The following is a 14,045-nucleotide window of genomic DNA, read 5'->3' as shown; positions in this document are numbered from 1 at the left end:
TGGGTTCTTGAAAACCATGAACTGAGTTGTTTCAAATACTTGTTTGAATAGCTTCATAGTATTATTACAACTCAACTTTTAATTGCTAACAGAAGATGAAATGCCCAACTCTCTTCTAAGCCAAAAGTAGTATGTGTTAAGAGTGCTATCTAGTGGACATCTCCTCTGAAGATGAAACCAGAATGAGTGCTAGCTTTTCCTTAAGAAAACTGAAATGCCAGCCACCAAGATAGGGACTAAAAAGATGCAAAGTGATTTAAGCTGGGCAAGAAGTCCACACACACAGATCACATCCCTACAAGGATTCGGACAGAGAAAGTGAAGTGCTACGATGCTGGAGGAACCAGATAATAGAAGAGAATAAAACAATTGTATCTCATCAGTGATCCCATTCTCAGAGAAAGAAGCCAGTTATTCTATATACAGTTGTCACTAGACAATTTATGAGGTAGTCCCAGACACACTATAACATACTATTGTTACATATCCCTAGTCTTATAAAACAAAACGAATCCTATTTTGCTCATCAAACTTGAGTTTCTCAAATAGGCCCCCATGCCACAAAGGAAGACACTTTTGAAACTGATACACCTTTTAAAAGTAGTCTGTGTTATGGCACAGTGGTCTGTTGTTTAAAGGCGGAAATGCCATGATGTGAAGTCCTCAAATATGTCTATCATCGCTCTTTGGAGTCTGACCTTTTTTTTTTTTTAAGGAATCTATTATGCAAATGGTGTATTCACTCAACATACAAGGACTATAACCAGAACTTTAACAAGAACACAATTCCTATGCAAGACCAATGGAAACTCACAATTGTTATGCAAACACACACACATGAACTTGAGAACATGATTATTAAGTCCAGTGGTACAGAGGTTTCCTGGATATCAACATATTATTAAAAAATTGTTCATCTTCACAAGTCCATATAAATAATATCAAATCCATCCACTTGCAGGTTAACTGTGGAAATGACACGATGCTTGGGTAAAACAAGTTAATAAACACACTCCAAGAAAATGTATGATTCTGTTAACATTTTTATAAAATACCTTACAAGAACAGATAAAGTAATTTGAGGTTACATAATATTCAGAATTGAAAAAAGAATGTTGAATAAAATAGGAATTGATCACATCACTATGTTTGCCACGTTAGACAAGTTTATAAAAAGGCTTTTTTCAGATAAAATAGTTATTTAGAAGATAAACCTTCAAAAATGAAAACTATTGCAGTCCTTTCAAGAAACCAGTCCTAGAAGCACTATGTTCCAGGTCAACAGGCAGTACCTGATTAAAAACACACTTATCTGCTTCCAAGTTTGTCAAGCTTTTAAGACACAAATTAAAATATTTACCAGGTCAGTGCAAAGTAAAGCTTCAAGCTGGAAATATGATTCTGGTACAAATAAATTCACATTATGAAAAATCCTCAAGCACACACATGGGATTTAAGCAAACCTGGCACAAGACTAGTTGGCTATTTGAGGACACTGATCAAGCACTAAAACAGCAGCTCATTTAACAGACGTTGAGTTTGCTTGCATTACATATGTCTGCATTGTCGATGTGCCCCATCATCTGAGTCAGCAATTTTAGAATTCTTTAGCAGAAAGCTGACATTATGTTGAAATGATTAATTAAAGCTCTTGAGTGAGTCTTGGATGTAGGAACAGGACCACCATTCTGAGTAGCTTAAATACCTCTGAAATTCATTGAGAATTATGTGCTACCAAACACAACAGTGTGCTTAAATATGTGTGAATATTTGTATGAACAAGCCCTTTTTCTGTGGTAATGTAGAGACCTTGTTCAGAACAGAACTCTTGCCATATTATTCTGCTAATTCATGAGCAATAACCAAACCATCAGAGAGCTAATTTTGCATGGCTATATTATTAAGAATGCTTTTCAGGACCATTCTGTCATCCATGGGGTGACTTAGATTGAGTAGGCATTAATGTGGACATTCTTCACTGGGATATGATGGCCTTGTAACCTCTTCAAAGACTTTATGAATCCTAGACTCATTAGATCCAGACTTGGGACAGTTTATGACAGGCTTCCTCAACCTCGGCCCTCCAGATGTTTTTGGCCTACAACTCCCATGATCCCTAGCTAGCAGGACCAGTGGTCAGGGATGATGGGAGTTGTAGTCTCAAAACATCTGGAGGGCCGAGTTTGAGGAAGCCTGGTTTATGAGTATGTTGACATATTCTTTCACAAGCCTTCATCTACTGGAGTCATCCCAGTAACACAAAACACCCCACTGCGCACTTTAGGAGAGTAGAATTAGTGCTTTTCCTAAATACCCATACCAGTGGTTCCCAAAGTGGGCAGTACTGCCCGCGAAGGGATGGTGGAATGACCTAGCGTGGGCATTAAGAGGCAAGGGCATGCTGAAGGTGTAAATGACTGTCAGACTTTGAAAAGCAGGCATCACTGGATCAAACGCATCAAAAAAATTTACTTTAAATAATTTAATCGGATTGTGAATAAATGTGCAATTAATCGTTACTGTTTTGAATTTTATTGTTTATTCTCTTCCTTTGTGGGTTGTACATACCACTATTTGAATAATGCTTTTTATAAGGTAGGGTAGAAGGGCACTGGGGCTGAGTTTATGGAACCCAGAGAGTGGTGCCCCCAAACAGTTTTGGACCCACTGACCTATGCTAAAAACAATCGTCTCTACTGCAATTGAAGGTCTTGTGCTATGGCAAGTAGTCCTTTCCCTCTTTATAATATATTAATCTTTTAAAATGGCAGAATATAACTTGTGTTTTCTGTAGGAAAATTGCAGCTTTTTAACTTAGCAGCACATCAACAAGGAATTAGAAGGCTCAAAACCATTCTTAATGATCCTTTTCGGGACTTATCCAAAAGTCTCTTCATGAGGACCAAAGAGATAGCCAAGTATGATTGCACAGAATTACAATTTGAACAGTTTAGAAGTGGGTATGTCATATGTTCAGATCTTTATGAAAGAATATAGGATATGAAAAATTGGAATTCCAATATAAATTATATTTAGAATTTGTCACCATAAATGAGCTAGAGTGCCAAAATCAAATCAAGTAGTGTTGTGACAATGGGTTGCTAGGTGAAAGCCCTTCTCAAAACTGACCCAAGGGAAAGGGCTGAGGATGTGCACCACAAACTGAGATGTCGCTGATCTTGCCTAATCTGATTTCTGGAAATTGGGTCACAGCCTTAATTTTGGAGACCTGGTTCCTGATTCCCTCCTTGCAGTACTTTTTTCCACTAGTCTATATTCAATTAGGAACAGGAGTTCCTCTGAATGATTGCATCTGTTTTTATAAAGTCACAACAGCTTCATTGGATGTTGAACCACTAGGCCAGGTGATGTTGGGCATGTCACATATGGTGGTAGGGCTGAAGAGATGGGTGCCTTATATTGGCTCTAAACCAGGGGCAATGAACCTATGAACATCTAGAAAAGAACCCTCAGGCCTCTCTGTCTGGCTTTGGGACACTCCCTGGACCCTTCCTTCCTCAGACCACATTCCTCACTGGACCTGCTCCATGCCTTCCTTGAGTGCTTGTGCTCATCTGGAATGTAGCCTTCAACAGTGACCATGTCATGCTTGCCTTGATCAAGGATGCAGATGTGTACATAAATTTCTGTCTGCATGGACGAAATGTAGCCTATTATTCAAAGGTAAGAGCCACATCCATTGCTTCACCACTTTTGCTGCTGCCCCACTCTTCAGAAGTATGCGGATCCCAGAAGGTTCCTCACAAGAGAATGTAGGCCTTGGGTTGAAAAATGATCCCCACCCCTCGCTGTAGATGTTGTTGAACTCCAGCTTCCTTAGGCGAAGCCAACTTGGCCAACGATTACGGAGGAAAGGAGTTGCAGTCCAGCAACATTTGTGTAGCCACACCTTCCTTCATTCCTGCTCTGAACACAATTGTGGTATCAGAGCAGTCAGTGTATTCAGACTGTATTCTTCACAACAGCTGCATGAGCAATAGACGATATGCATTTTCCCCATCTCAAAGCTTGAATTCATTTGGACCACCTGTCATTCCGGCTAAACAATGTCAGGGAGTGTATGTGAAAGTAAAGGGGGGTCTTCAATGTTGACAAGAGAAGGAAGAATGAGAGGACATGTGGATTTTTTTCTGGAGTTACCAATAACACTTCATTTAAGAAGTTGAAGGTCTTGATTTAGCCTGTGCTTTGGAACGTCACAGTGTGGGGCACCATTAGGAACTCAAGGCAAACATATTTAAAGTATCTCCAAAAAGGAAAATCTTGCGCAATTGGTTGATCTTGGCACTGAATGTGCTTTTAAGGTAATAATGTGAGCTTTGAAGAAATAGTGCCACAATAATTGCATTTGGTTTCAACAGTGCAAAGATTCAAAGCACCTGTGTTAATATGAACTTGTCCCCAAAGCTGTGATGAATCAGCAAATAATTCTTCACACAGGAAATTAACTGATCCCACCTGGTCTACCTGGTCACTGCTAATATAACTCGACACAATGGATCTATTTGGCATGCCTGATAATATTCAAGGCATGAACATGGGCACCTTTCATCAAGCTCATCATGGAATGAAGGGCTAATCTGAAATGCATACAAATGGATTTTTAGTATATGTTCCAGGTACAATTTACATTTCAGGGAAACTATCATATAATGCAATTTAATATTGTGAACGTTTAATTTATTTTAAAATTGAAGCCATCTAGACCTTGAAAGTTATCGGCCATATGTCAAAGAAAAGCTGCCCACTGTTGCAGTCAAAATGCCCTCCAAGAGGCAGACCAAAGACAAAACAATGTATTACACATTCAATTTTCTCTCTCTAAATAGCAAAGATACAACAGTAGGGAAAAATCAGTAGTGAAGGCCACATTTCCCCTTGCATTTGCTTGATGCTAAAATGCAAAAGAAAAGAAAAAGGGGGGGGAGAGATTAAAGCTTCTTTAAAAGAAAAAATGGAGAGAAGAAATAAGTGACTTATAGCTGATGGGGCAAGTCAGTACAAAAACAGCTGGAAATGCTACACAAGAGTAGAAAATATGAACAAGAACAAAAGAGGACTATCAGCTTGAAAATGGTCACTCACCACCTTGTAAACATGAAAATGCATTTCACAGATTAAAAGTTTATGGGAAGTAAACTTCTTTAAATTATTTGTCAGTTCAACCCTGATTCAAAAAAGTATGGCTAGCAAAAATACAGACGATCAAATCCACTTATGTCTTGAAAGGAGCAGTTTCCCCTCCCTGAAAAACTGCTGGAACTCTACTCTTTGAAAATGTCTTGAGAATAAGCTCTCTCTTGCACGCAGTGTTGCACTTGCATGTTAGCTCTCAAGTTCACACTCACAAACTTCAGAAGGACAGGCTTGCTGCAAGGTTTTCCACACTGCTATAGATTGAGGCGTGGGGAAATGGTCGGAGGAAAGCAGGCAAATTCTCTTAGAATGCTCCGTGCTACATCAAGGTTATTTTGGGCTATTTCAAGCGCCCGCTTCACTTCTTCAAAGGAATAGCCTTCTCCCATAAGTTTTGCAATTTTTGCATCAACATTTTCTATAGATGGGTCAGAGTTATGTGCCTTCCTATGGTGTATTTCTGGAGCAGTCCGGCGGGGCAGTGGTTTAGGAGGTCTGGCTGGTGCTTGTGAACCATCTGCACAAGAAGAAAATCAAAAGAAAAACACAATTTGATACTCAATAAATGTAACGAGAACCAACATTCATAGTTATTCACAGCCAATGTTTCTGTGTGGAATTTTTTATTAATTAGCTTAATTTGTTAGGGTGCTGGGGAAATGTTTGCAGCAAACCTGAATCATCATATGTCATTTATATTTTTACACATACTGTTTCCTAAATGCACCATACGATTACACTTAATGAAGAATAAGGTTATATGAGACAGCAGATCACTGATAATCAAGATTGGGACTAAATTTGGCTTCTTGCCTTTTTAAATCTAAGGACCAATCTTACATAGTTATCAAAGCTCACAATGAAACCTGAATGGAATTGGAAATCTGGTACAAGGCCATGTACCAAAACAATCCACAGTTCCATTTAAATTCTGTATAGGTAAGATCAAAATGATTTTCCATTTTATTTTGTGGCAGAATTAGTCATACGTGCCTGTAGCCAACAGCAGAAAAAGAAAGGACACAATCAGTCAAAATTAAGCTTCTTAAATCCGATTGGTTTCAGTGCAAGAACTAAGCTAGGGTTTAAATATCTTCCATGGATATCAACTATGGAGTGTTCATCTTTATGTCTTCACCACACAATTTGAAATTTTACAAAGAACATAAAAAACCATGAAAGCAATTTCTATGGTGAGAGATGGCTGATATTTAGGAAAGAAGCAGGAACTGGCATGGCCAACCCATTCGCCAGTAAATGAAGAGGAAGAGATGGCACTGGAGGACCTTGTCTATCAGCTCTCCTGAAAAACTAGCCCAATCAGGCTCCTCCCTCATTGCAACAGCCATTCCAAGAAGAGAGAAGATTGGGGTTTCCGGCCACACCCATGATCAATGGCGGATGTTCTTCATAGCCCTCTGGGGGCTGCAAAGAATTTCAGGCAGGGGAAAGAGAGGATTTATGAGGCATAAATCCTCGCAATGCTCCCCAGTGGAGTCTGGGGAGTTTACAATATCTTGCAGTGCCATGCAATCCTGTGTCTGCCAACTTGAAAGGCAGAGTGGGAGTGACCTGGGGGGTGTCCCTGCTATGGATGATCCTCCGCTACTGGCATGGTTTGCGGATGGTTCCTCCTTAATCTGAACAACTGGCTTTAATCAAGAGGCGCTCCTGGACCAAGTGAAGGATGACAACTGGACACTAAATAAGAAATGATGTTGCTATGGGAGGGAATGATCAACATGTGTTTGCAACAGGAGCGGAAAACCTGATTTTAAGAAATTGTATTAAATTAAAATAATTTCGTTTAATTTGTAATAATTTGTGGAAATTATAAAAATAAATTTAGAGGGAGAGAAAGAGAGAGAAGGCTGGGGGACAGCTCCATTGACATAGCTGAGAAACCAGCAAAGGTTGGTGTCTCTTTGAACTGTTGCCTTTCAGCTGGTCACTACAAGGGCTCTATAGCTCTTACCTCGTGTTTGAGTTTGTCCCCCCCTTCCCCCCCCAAAAAAATTCCTTTTTCCTATTGGGTTGTGTCTCTCAGATTATAAACCCAAGGGCAAGGGCTGTCTTCTTATATATCACGGATGGGGAACACAGAGTCTTAGAACATCTGGAGTGTGACCACTCCCATCATTTTTACACATGATAAATTAGTGATTAATTTGTCATATTTTAAGGTTCTTATTCTGCCAAATAATTAAACAGATTCTGATCGCCCATAAAATGAGCTGGAATGAATATAAAATGTGCGTTATGTGTTGAATTGTTCCAGAATACAAATGCTATCCACAAGTGTTTTATTCAATTCAGGTTAAAGGTGGAACAGTTCCTCATGAATATTATTAATTGCACAGACTATAAATCCAATAAAAAACTTTCCAGTTTATACTATGACATGATTTAGTACACAGATTTTCATTTAATTCAGCTTAAATTGAAAGTATTGATACAATTCACACTGCATCATTATTTGTAGTGCTGGTTGAAACTCGTGCGTATTTTAGAAGATTGTGGTAGAAATCTTCAAAATAATGTAGCCCACACAAATATCAAGACGACTATAAGTACGTCATGCAGCAATTTGGTTAACGTTTAAAAAAGAAATTTGGCTGGGATCAGAAGGACCACCAATAATGGAAAACAATTAGTTCAAGTTAAAGAATCATACCCTAAGTAAGTTAAAGCATGGATAAAGTTAACTATGCAAGCTTTAATGTGGCATTTTATAAAGAGAACTGTTTTGTGTTCATTGTGGACTAGAGCAGGGGGTGGGGAGCCTCTGGCCCACGGGCCAATCTTGGCCCACCAGGGAGTCCAATTTGGCACTGCCTCAGTTGGCATCACTTGTGACATCAGCGGATGGTGGGAGGGCAGGGAATTCAGCACTTCCTGCAGGTTGAGCAATGCTGAATTCCAGCAGGGAACAGGCACCAATTCATGGGTTAAATCCTGCCGTGTTGGATGCAGGTGAGTGACAGATTGGCTATGAGATGACTGTTAAATGCTGGCTTCTTTCTCCCCATCCTCCAATGGGTAGAGCAGAAATAATGGCTTTGCTACCCCTGTGCTTTGTGAAGTGCTGCGCATAGGGCTCACAACAGCATTTGTGCTGCTGTTTCTAAAAGCCTGACAGCAAGCTGGCTGTGAGGCACCTGGGAACACAATGCAAGGGCTTTTGGCAGGTCAGCGGGACAACCAACCTGTTCATCTTGTCATGCAATAATGACAATATGTGACTGAGAGTTAGGCAGGCCCACCCACCTCTCAAATTTGGCCCCTTGGAGTAAAAAAATAATAATGTATCAATTCTTGGAATATAATGAAAGAAGCGCAGCTGCAGCCATGGTCTTCTGAGGGGAAAACTTCTAAAATCCCAGTTAATATTTATCACTGAAATGTTTAGGAATAAGGAGTTCATTTCCCAACACCAGCTATGTTTATCTAAAAAGGAACTATCTTCAGTTAGGTATGTTTTGTCTGTAATGTCTGTTTCCAATTACAGTGGTACCTTGGGTTAAGTACTTAATTCGTTCTGGAGGTCCGTTCTTAACCTGAAACTGTTTTTAACCTGAAGCACCACTTTAGCTAATAGGGCCTCCCGCTGCTGCCACGCCACCGCCGCACGATTTCTGTTCTCATCTTGAAACAAAGTTCTTAACCCGAGGTACTATTTCTGGGTTAGCGAAGTCTGTAACCTGAAGCGTATGTAACCCAAAACGTATGTAACCTGAGGTACTACTGTACCTGAAACTATACTTCATTAGTCTAGGTATACAAATGAACATTCAATACACTGCACTGTGTAATCTTATTTGGTGGAATGCAATATATATCTATGTTGGTGGCCTTTCTATTTTCAAGTGTTGTATTCTAAGGTGTGTAAATGATAAACGGGCAAGTGTATTTAAATGCCTCATACAACCAGGTCCGATTTTTAAAAATATACATATTAATACTAGGCTTCGGCTTGCAGAACTACATTTCCATCTAACATCATGGGAATGTAGGGTCAAGTTTTCACAGTGTGCATATGCTGCCTAGGCAGCTGCTGTTGCATTCAATAACTGTCCAAACTATGAACTCGTGGAGTACAAATCACATACTTTGCACATTCCTGAGGGATCTTGGGAGAATTCTGGTTGGCATAATGGGCACTCTTCTTAATATCTTAGGTTACTCTGTGGAATGCTGATATCACTTAAGTGGTTGACAGGATGGCTCCCAAGTGCCTTCTCTTGCTAGGTAGAGCCTGTTCAGCTACCTCACATAACTAAGCAGGCAGGGAGAATGCCAGAAAATAAGCAGCAAAACTCACTGTGACTCTGACCTAACAAAATTCAGAGCTCATTATCAAGCCTATTCTGTGGTGGTGATGACAGTGAAGAAGTAATACTTCTCCACGGCTACTGTGTCCTTACAGTGCTTCTTATAAGAGCTTTTCTGAGTGATTCATGGCCTACTTTGACTTGGCCCAGCTGACAAAGTCAAGTTTGATGCATTTACTAAGTGATGATGTGTATACTACTTTGAGGACAAGCTCACTCATGTACGCTGTGATTTGATGCTAATGTTGTGAAAGTTCCAGCATGATAAAGTGCCCCGTTTGATCCTCTGTTACTGGATGAATTTCAGTTGCAGTAGCAGCAGGACACAGGCAAGGCTCTTGAACAAACACACCCAATTCAGGTGAGGCAGTGGAAATGTTAAAATGGCCACACAGAGGTGCATCTTGCATCTTCATATCTTCATCATACAGTTTCTGTCACATACTGAAGATACACTTCTTTATCCTGGCCTTTTGACATCTGAGATGTATATTTACATGACTCACCCTATATTGTGATTGTAACTTGTTTAAAACTGCTTTTAACATTGTAGCTTAAATTGTTGAAACCCTTCCTGGGGCCTTGTGGTGAAAGGTATATACATAATGTTAGTAATAAACCATCAGTCGGACCATACACCAAGATCTTCTCCTGAGGCATTCTTGTGGTTGCCCTGCCATCTGAGATGTGACAGGCAGGGACTAGAAGAGGCTATTCTTAGTTGTGGCACACCCCTCGTGCTGTTCCTGCAATATTTTCCTAGACCTTATTTCATATAGTATGATTTCCGTTTGTCTATATGTAATATTACCTTCGAGTAGGGAGGGAAACCAGTATGTAGTGTGGGCCTGAGAAACACAGCTATCTCTCTAATAAAGTAATTACAATAGAAGTTCAGATAAAGATGGACAGGGTAAATGCCATAGATCACCAATTTCAAATGTTTTCTTTCCTTATAGAAATTCATTGTGTTCAGTATCACAAAAAGGACAAAGTTATCAATTTGTTCTTTGGGGGAGAAGGTGGCAAAGAAATGGTTCTTTATACTGTGCTTTGCTTACCTGAACAAGATGGAAGCTGGTCATAGTCCTGCGATGTTCTGTGTGTTTTCATATTTTCACCAGTTAATCTTCGAACTGGAGGTAAAGGAACTAAGCCATTTACAGGATCAAAGAAAAGATCTATACAATTTTAAAACAAAAGGAAATTTTATGTTCCTAGGACAATTATAGTAATCAAAGAATATGAAGATCACAAATGAATACAAATGAGATCACTGGTGGACTAATAAATATAGGCTTAATTCAAATGTCACAAAATGTGCTATGGAATTGTGCACTCATACATACCTACATGCAGATTTCTCCTTTCCTCCCATGCTATGAAAATCACAATCAGACGAAAAAGGATTTATTTCTTCTAAACTATGGTTTGCAAACCTATTTCAACATATACTTTCAAAGGAAGGTTGGGCTAGAGTGGCTGTGCATTTTTGCCTCCAAATCTCAAGGTGAAAAATACAAATAGGCCTCTGGTGGCTACCCTACATCAAACCTTCTCATGCTGTTTTTCAGTACTGCAGCCATTGCTCCCCACTCCACCCGCTGAGCAGCAGCACATTTTTTAAAAAACAAAAACAACTCTGAACAGCAAGAGTGGAAATACATTCAGACAACAGGGCTTCTGTACCACCTCCTCCTCCTCACTACAGCTCCCAAGTTCCCCTGAAAAGTCATTCTTGAGGATACAAGACTCTCCAAAATGAGATGGGATGCTCTTTGCTGTAGTATAGCAACAGAGTGGTATGTATCAACAGTAAACAGTGAGAACAGAATCAGATCCAAATGGTGGTATTTTTGAAGGTTTATGACAATATAAGGCTACTTCAAGAGATTTGGACAATGTTGTGTGGTAGGTGCTGTACACTGTTACCTCACCATTTCAGAAAAAAAAACCTATAATTTTGCAATAGTTCTGTAACATATGCTTCTTCATCTTCAGAATGAGAAAAAGAGTTTCAGTTTGAGACTTAGTTACGTGCACACAGACACCTGCTGCGTGATTTCTCCAATGTGCCTCTTTGAACCTCAAGTGCCCTATCCAGAAGTGGTGCATACATTTGTTTTTGTCAAAGTTCCTTGCAATTTATCATTCACTATACCGTACATAAATCATCTATTTTCTTACGATGTCTAAATGGTAAGTTTATAGTTAGAAATATGACCAAAGCTAGCTAGCACTTGATGACCCACCCCCGTCTGTCTATGTCTCTACTAGAAGATGAAAAATGTATTCCCTTTTAAACTCTTACCTGCAGGAGGAAGGTAGAGTTCGTGTCCCGACAAAGGTCTGCTTCCTGCAATGAGTGGCTTTGATTGCTCAATGAGGCTGTGGCGTGCAGGGGGTGGCGGAGGGGGAAGTGAGGGTGGCGGGTTGTCAGATGCATCTTCGCCTGCATTGAGAGAAAACTCATTACATAAGCGAATCTTCATTAATGCTATGATCAAAAGTGAATCTTAAAATTGATTTTCTCTGGCCAGGAAGAGAGGTGCTTCCTCCAAAGGTTTATCAAGGAGTTCAGTGACTCCAGTAATGAAATTGTGCATCATAAAAGTGAAGCTTCCAAACAACACTTAACACATGCTGTGAATGACCTTTCGCTGTATCGTTTTTAGAAGTTTTCTCTGTGTTGTAAAATTATCTGTACATCTGCATTTGAGCTTTCATGCATTGTGGGTTCAATGATGAATGCAGGATGAATTTTCTTTCAGGTGATTATGACAGATCATAATTAAACCCACAAACAAGTACATATATGAATGTTCACATGAGCTGTAATTTTAGCACGTAGCATCACTACCAGGAAATGCTTATTAACAAGGCAAGGGTCTAAACAGCAAGAAGAAACATGGGCAGGATCCATGGACCTGTCAGCTCAATTCACTGAGCCATGGAACATCTTCAGTGGGAAAATACAGTGGCAGCAAAACAAGAAATCTTAATGACTTTAAAACGAGCACCATAGTATAACGAAGTAGAATAAGGCTTGTGATGTCATTTCTTAAGAGCTTTTGAATTCCATTGTGCTTTTAAAACTTTGCTTTATGCAATAATCTTCTCACCTACAAATGCATTACTTAAGTATTACTTAGCCTGGGATACAAAGAATTATGTAGGGAAGTCCACGTGCAGGAGAGTAGTTCTTCCCTTCTAAAAAGCAGCACCTAGTATCATGTTAGAGTCATTTGTATTAAACTGTTTGACTACAAGATATTTTTGCTGTGCTACATTTTATCATTTAAAATATATCTAGTTGTATATGCATGTGTGTTCGTTTATGTCAAGTTTAAACATATACAATATACCTACAATTTGTGGCATTGTTTGGTCTAATATGTTTAAGTAGCCCAACTATGAATTCATAAAAGAATAGAAATTCATTATTCCACCAGCTCTCCTCTGCATAATTTATGCTACAAAATTAGATGTAAAATAATGCATTACCTGGAGGGTGCACAAGCAGGTCATAATCGGAGGGAGTCCTGTTGACTACTGAGCCATGTTTTAAGTTTTCCCTCAAAGGAGGTCGGGCAGGTGGTAAAGGTACTGGAACAGTAGGCTCAAAGGTATCACCTAAATAGCAAAAGCAGATTTCTTAAAACTGCACCTTAAAAAATAATCTGGTTGTCTTCTAAGCATGGAAAAACAAAGTTTAGAAGTCATACCCATCTCTGGATGTTTCAATCTTTTCATCTCAGAGGCAGAATTGTGTGTTTCGCTCATTATTCCATTCTCACACACACTGAAAGCAGAGATTGAACACTGGCATGTTAGTTATATGAAAACAGAAAAAGGAAATTCACCATAGATGATCATTAATTCATTAAGCCATTGTGTTTCTAAAAAAACCTACTGGTTCACCTTTCTAAAATGGGGATGGGGGTCAGAAAACTAAAAACATTACTAATTAATAACAAATTTTAAAATTGAAATAGTTTTAATGTAATTTTTATTCCTATCTTTGTAATCTACTTCAAGGTGCACTTGTAACAGTAAGTGGTACAAAAAATTATTTATAAATAAATACTATCTCCAGAAAATAATTCAAGAGCAATGTGAGGGTGCCACCCCCTTTTGGTTGGAAAATGGAAATTTTGCTGCCCAGAGTTAAGTGTCTGGATTGCCCTATTTTTTATTTTTTGCTTTTCAGAGTTGTACACCACACAGTGTGAGAGACCCAACCAATATAGGCATGACCCTACTTTGGCAAGAGATGGGGAGGGAGATGTCATGTGGCTGTTTGCATGGCATTACATTGCCCCAGATGGAGCTGGGTGAATGAGCTGGTTTTAAATTATGCTTAATGTTGCTATATGGTTTTAATGCCCTGTAACAACTGGTTGACTGGGGATTAGTTGAGGTATCTGCATGGCTGGAATAAATGAATGTGAGTGAGGTTTGGCTGTGGAAGATGGTTAAGGATGTATTTGGGAGTGGTTACAGGTGTAGGGATGTGTGGGTATAATGGAACTGCAGCTTCTATTTCAGTTATTTTGC

The 14,045-nt window shown here is 39.3% G+C and overlaps 1 protein-coding gene across 2 annotated transcripts in view; it reads right to left on the bottom strand.

Annotated features, from left to right (window-relative positions):
* Positions 1 to 1,030: 1,030 nt before the first annotated feature.
* CBLB (Cbl proto-oncogene B) overlaps positions 1,031 to 14,045 on the bottom strand; it is a 57,791-nt gene continuing 44,776 nt past the window's right edge. For both annotated transcript variants that reach the window (XM_083611516.1, XM_083611517.1), the window contains exons 15-19: positions 13,214 to 13,290; positions 12,993 to 13,121; positions 11,800 to 11,940; positions 10,550 to 10,669; positions 1,031 to 5,674 (exon numbers count right to left, since the gene is read on the bottom strand). In XM_083611516.1, coding sequence (XP_083467642.1) covers positions 5,412 to 5,674; positions 10,550 to 10,669; positions 11,800 to 11,940; positions 12,993 to 13,121; positions 13,214 to 13,290 — 730 coding nt within the window. In that variant the 3' untranslated portion in view covers positions 1,031 to 5,411. The remainder of the gene's footprint in view (positions 5,675 to 10,549; positions 10,670 to 11,799; positions 11,941 to 12,992; positions 13,122 to 13,213; positions 13,291 to 14,045) is intronic.

The sequence above is a fragment of the Podarcis filfolensis genome (assembly GCF_964270895.1).
Source record: "Podarcis filfolensis genome assembly, chromosome: 4".
In the NCBI taxonomy this organism is placed as follows: domain Eukaryota; kingdom Metazoa; phylum Chordata; class Lepidosauria; order Squamata; family Lacertidae; genus Podarcis; species Podarcis filfolensis.
This window is presented reverse-complemented; position numbering and strand designations above follow the sequence as displayed.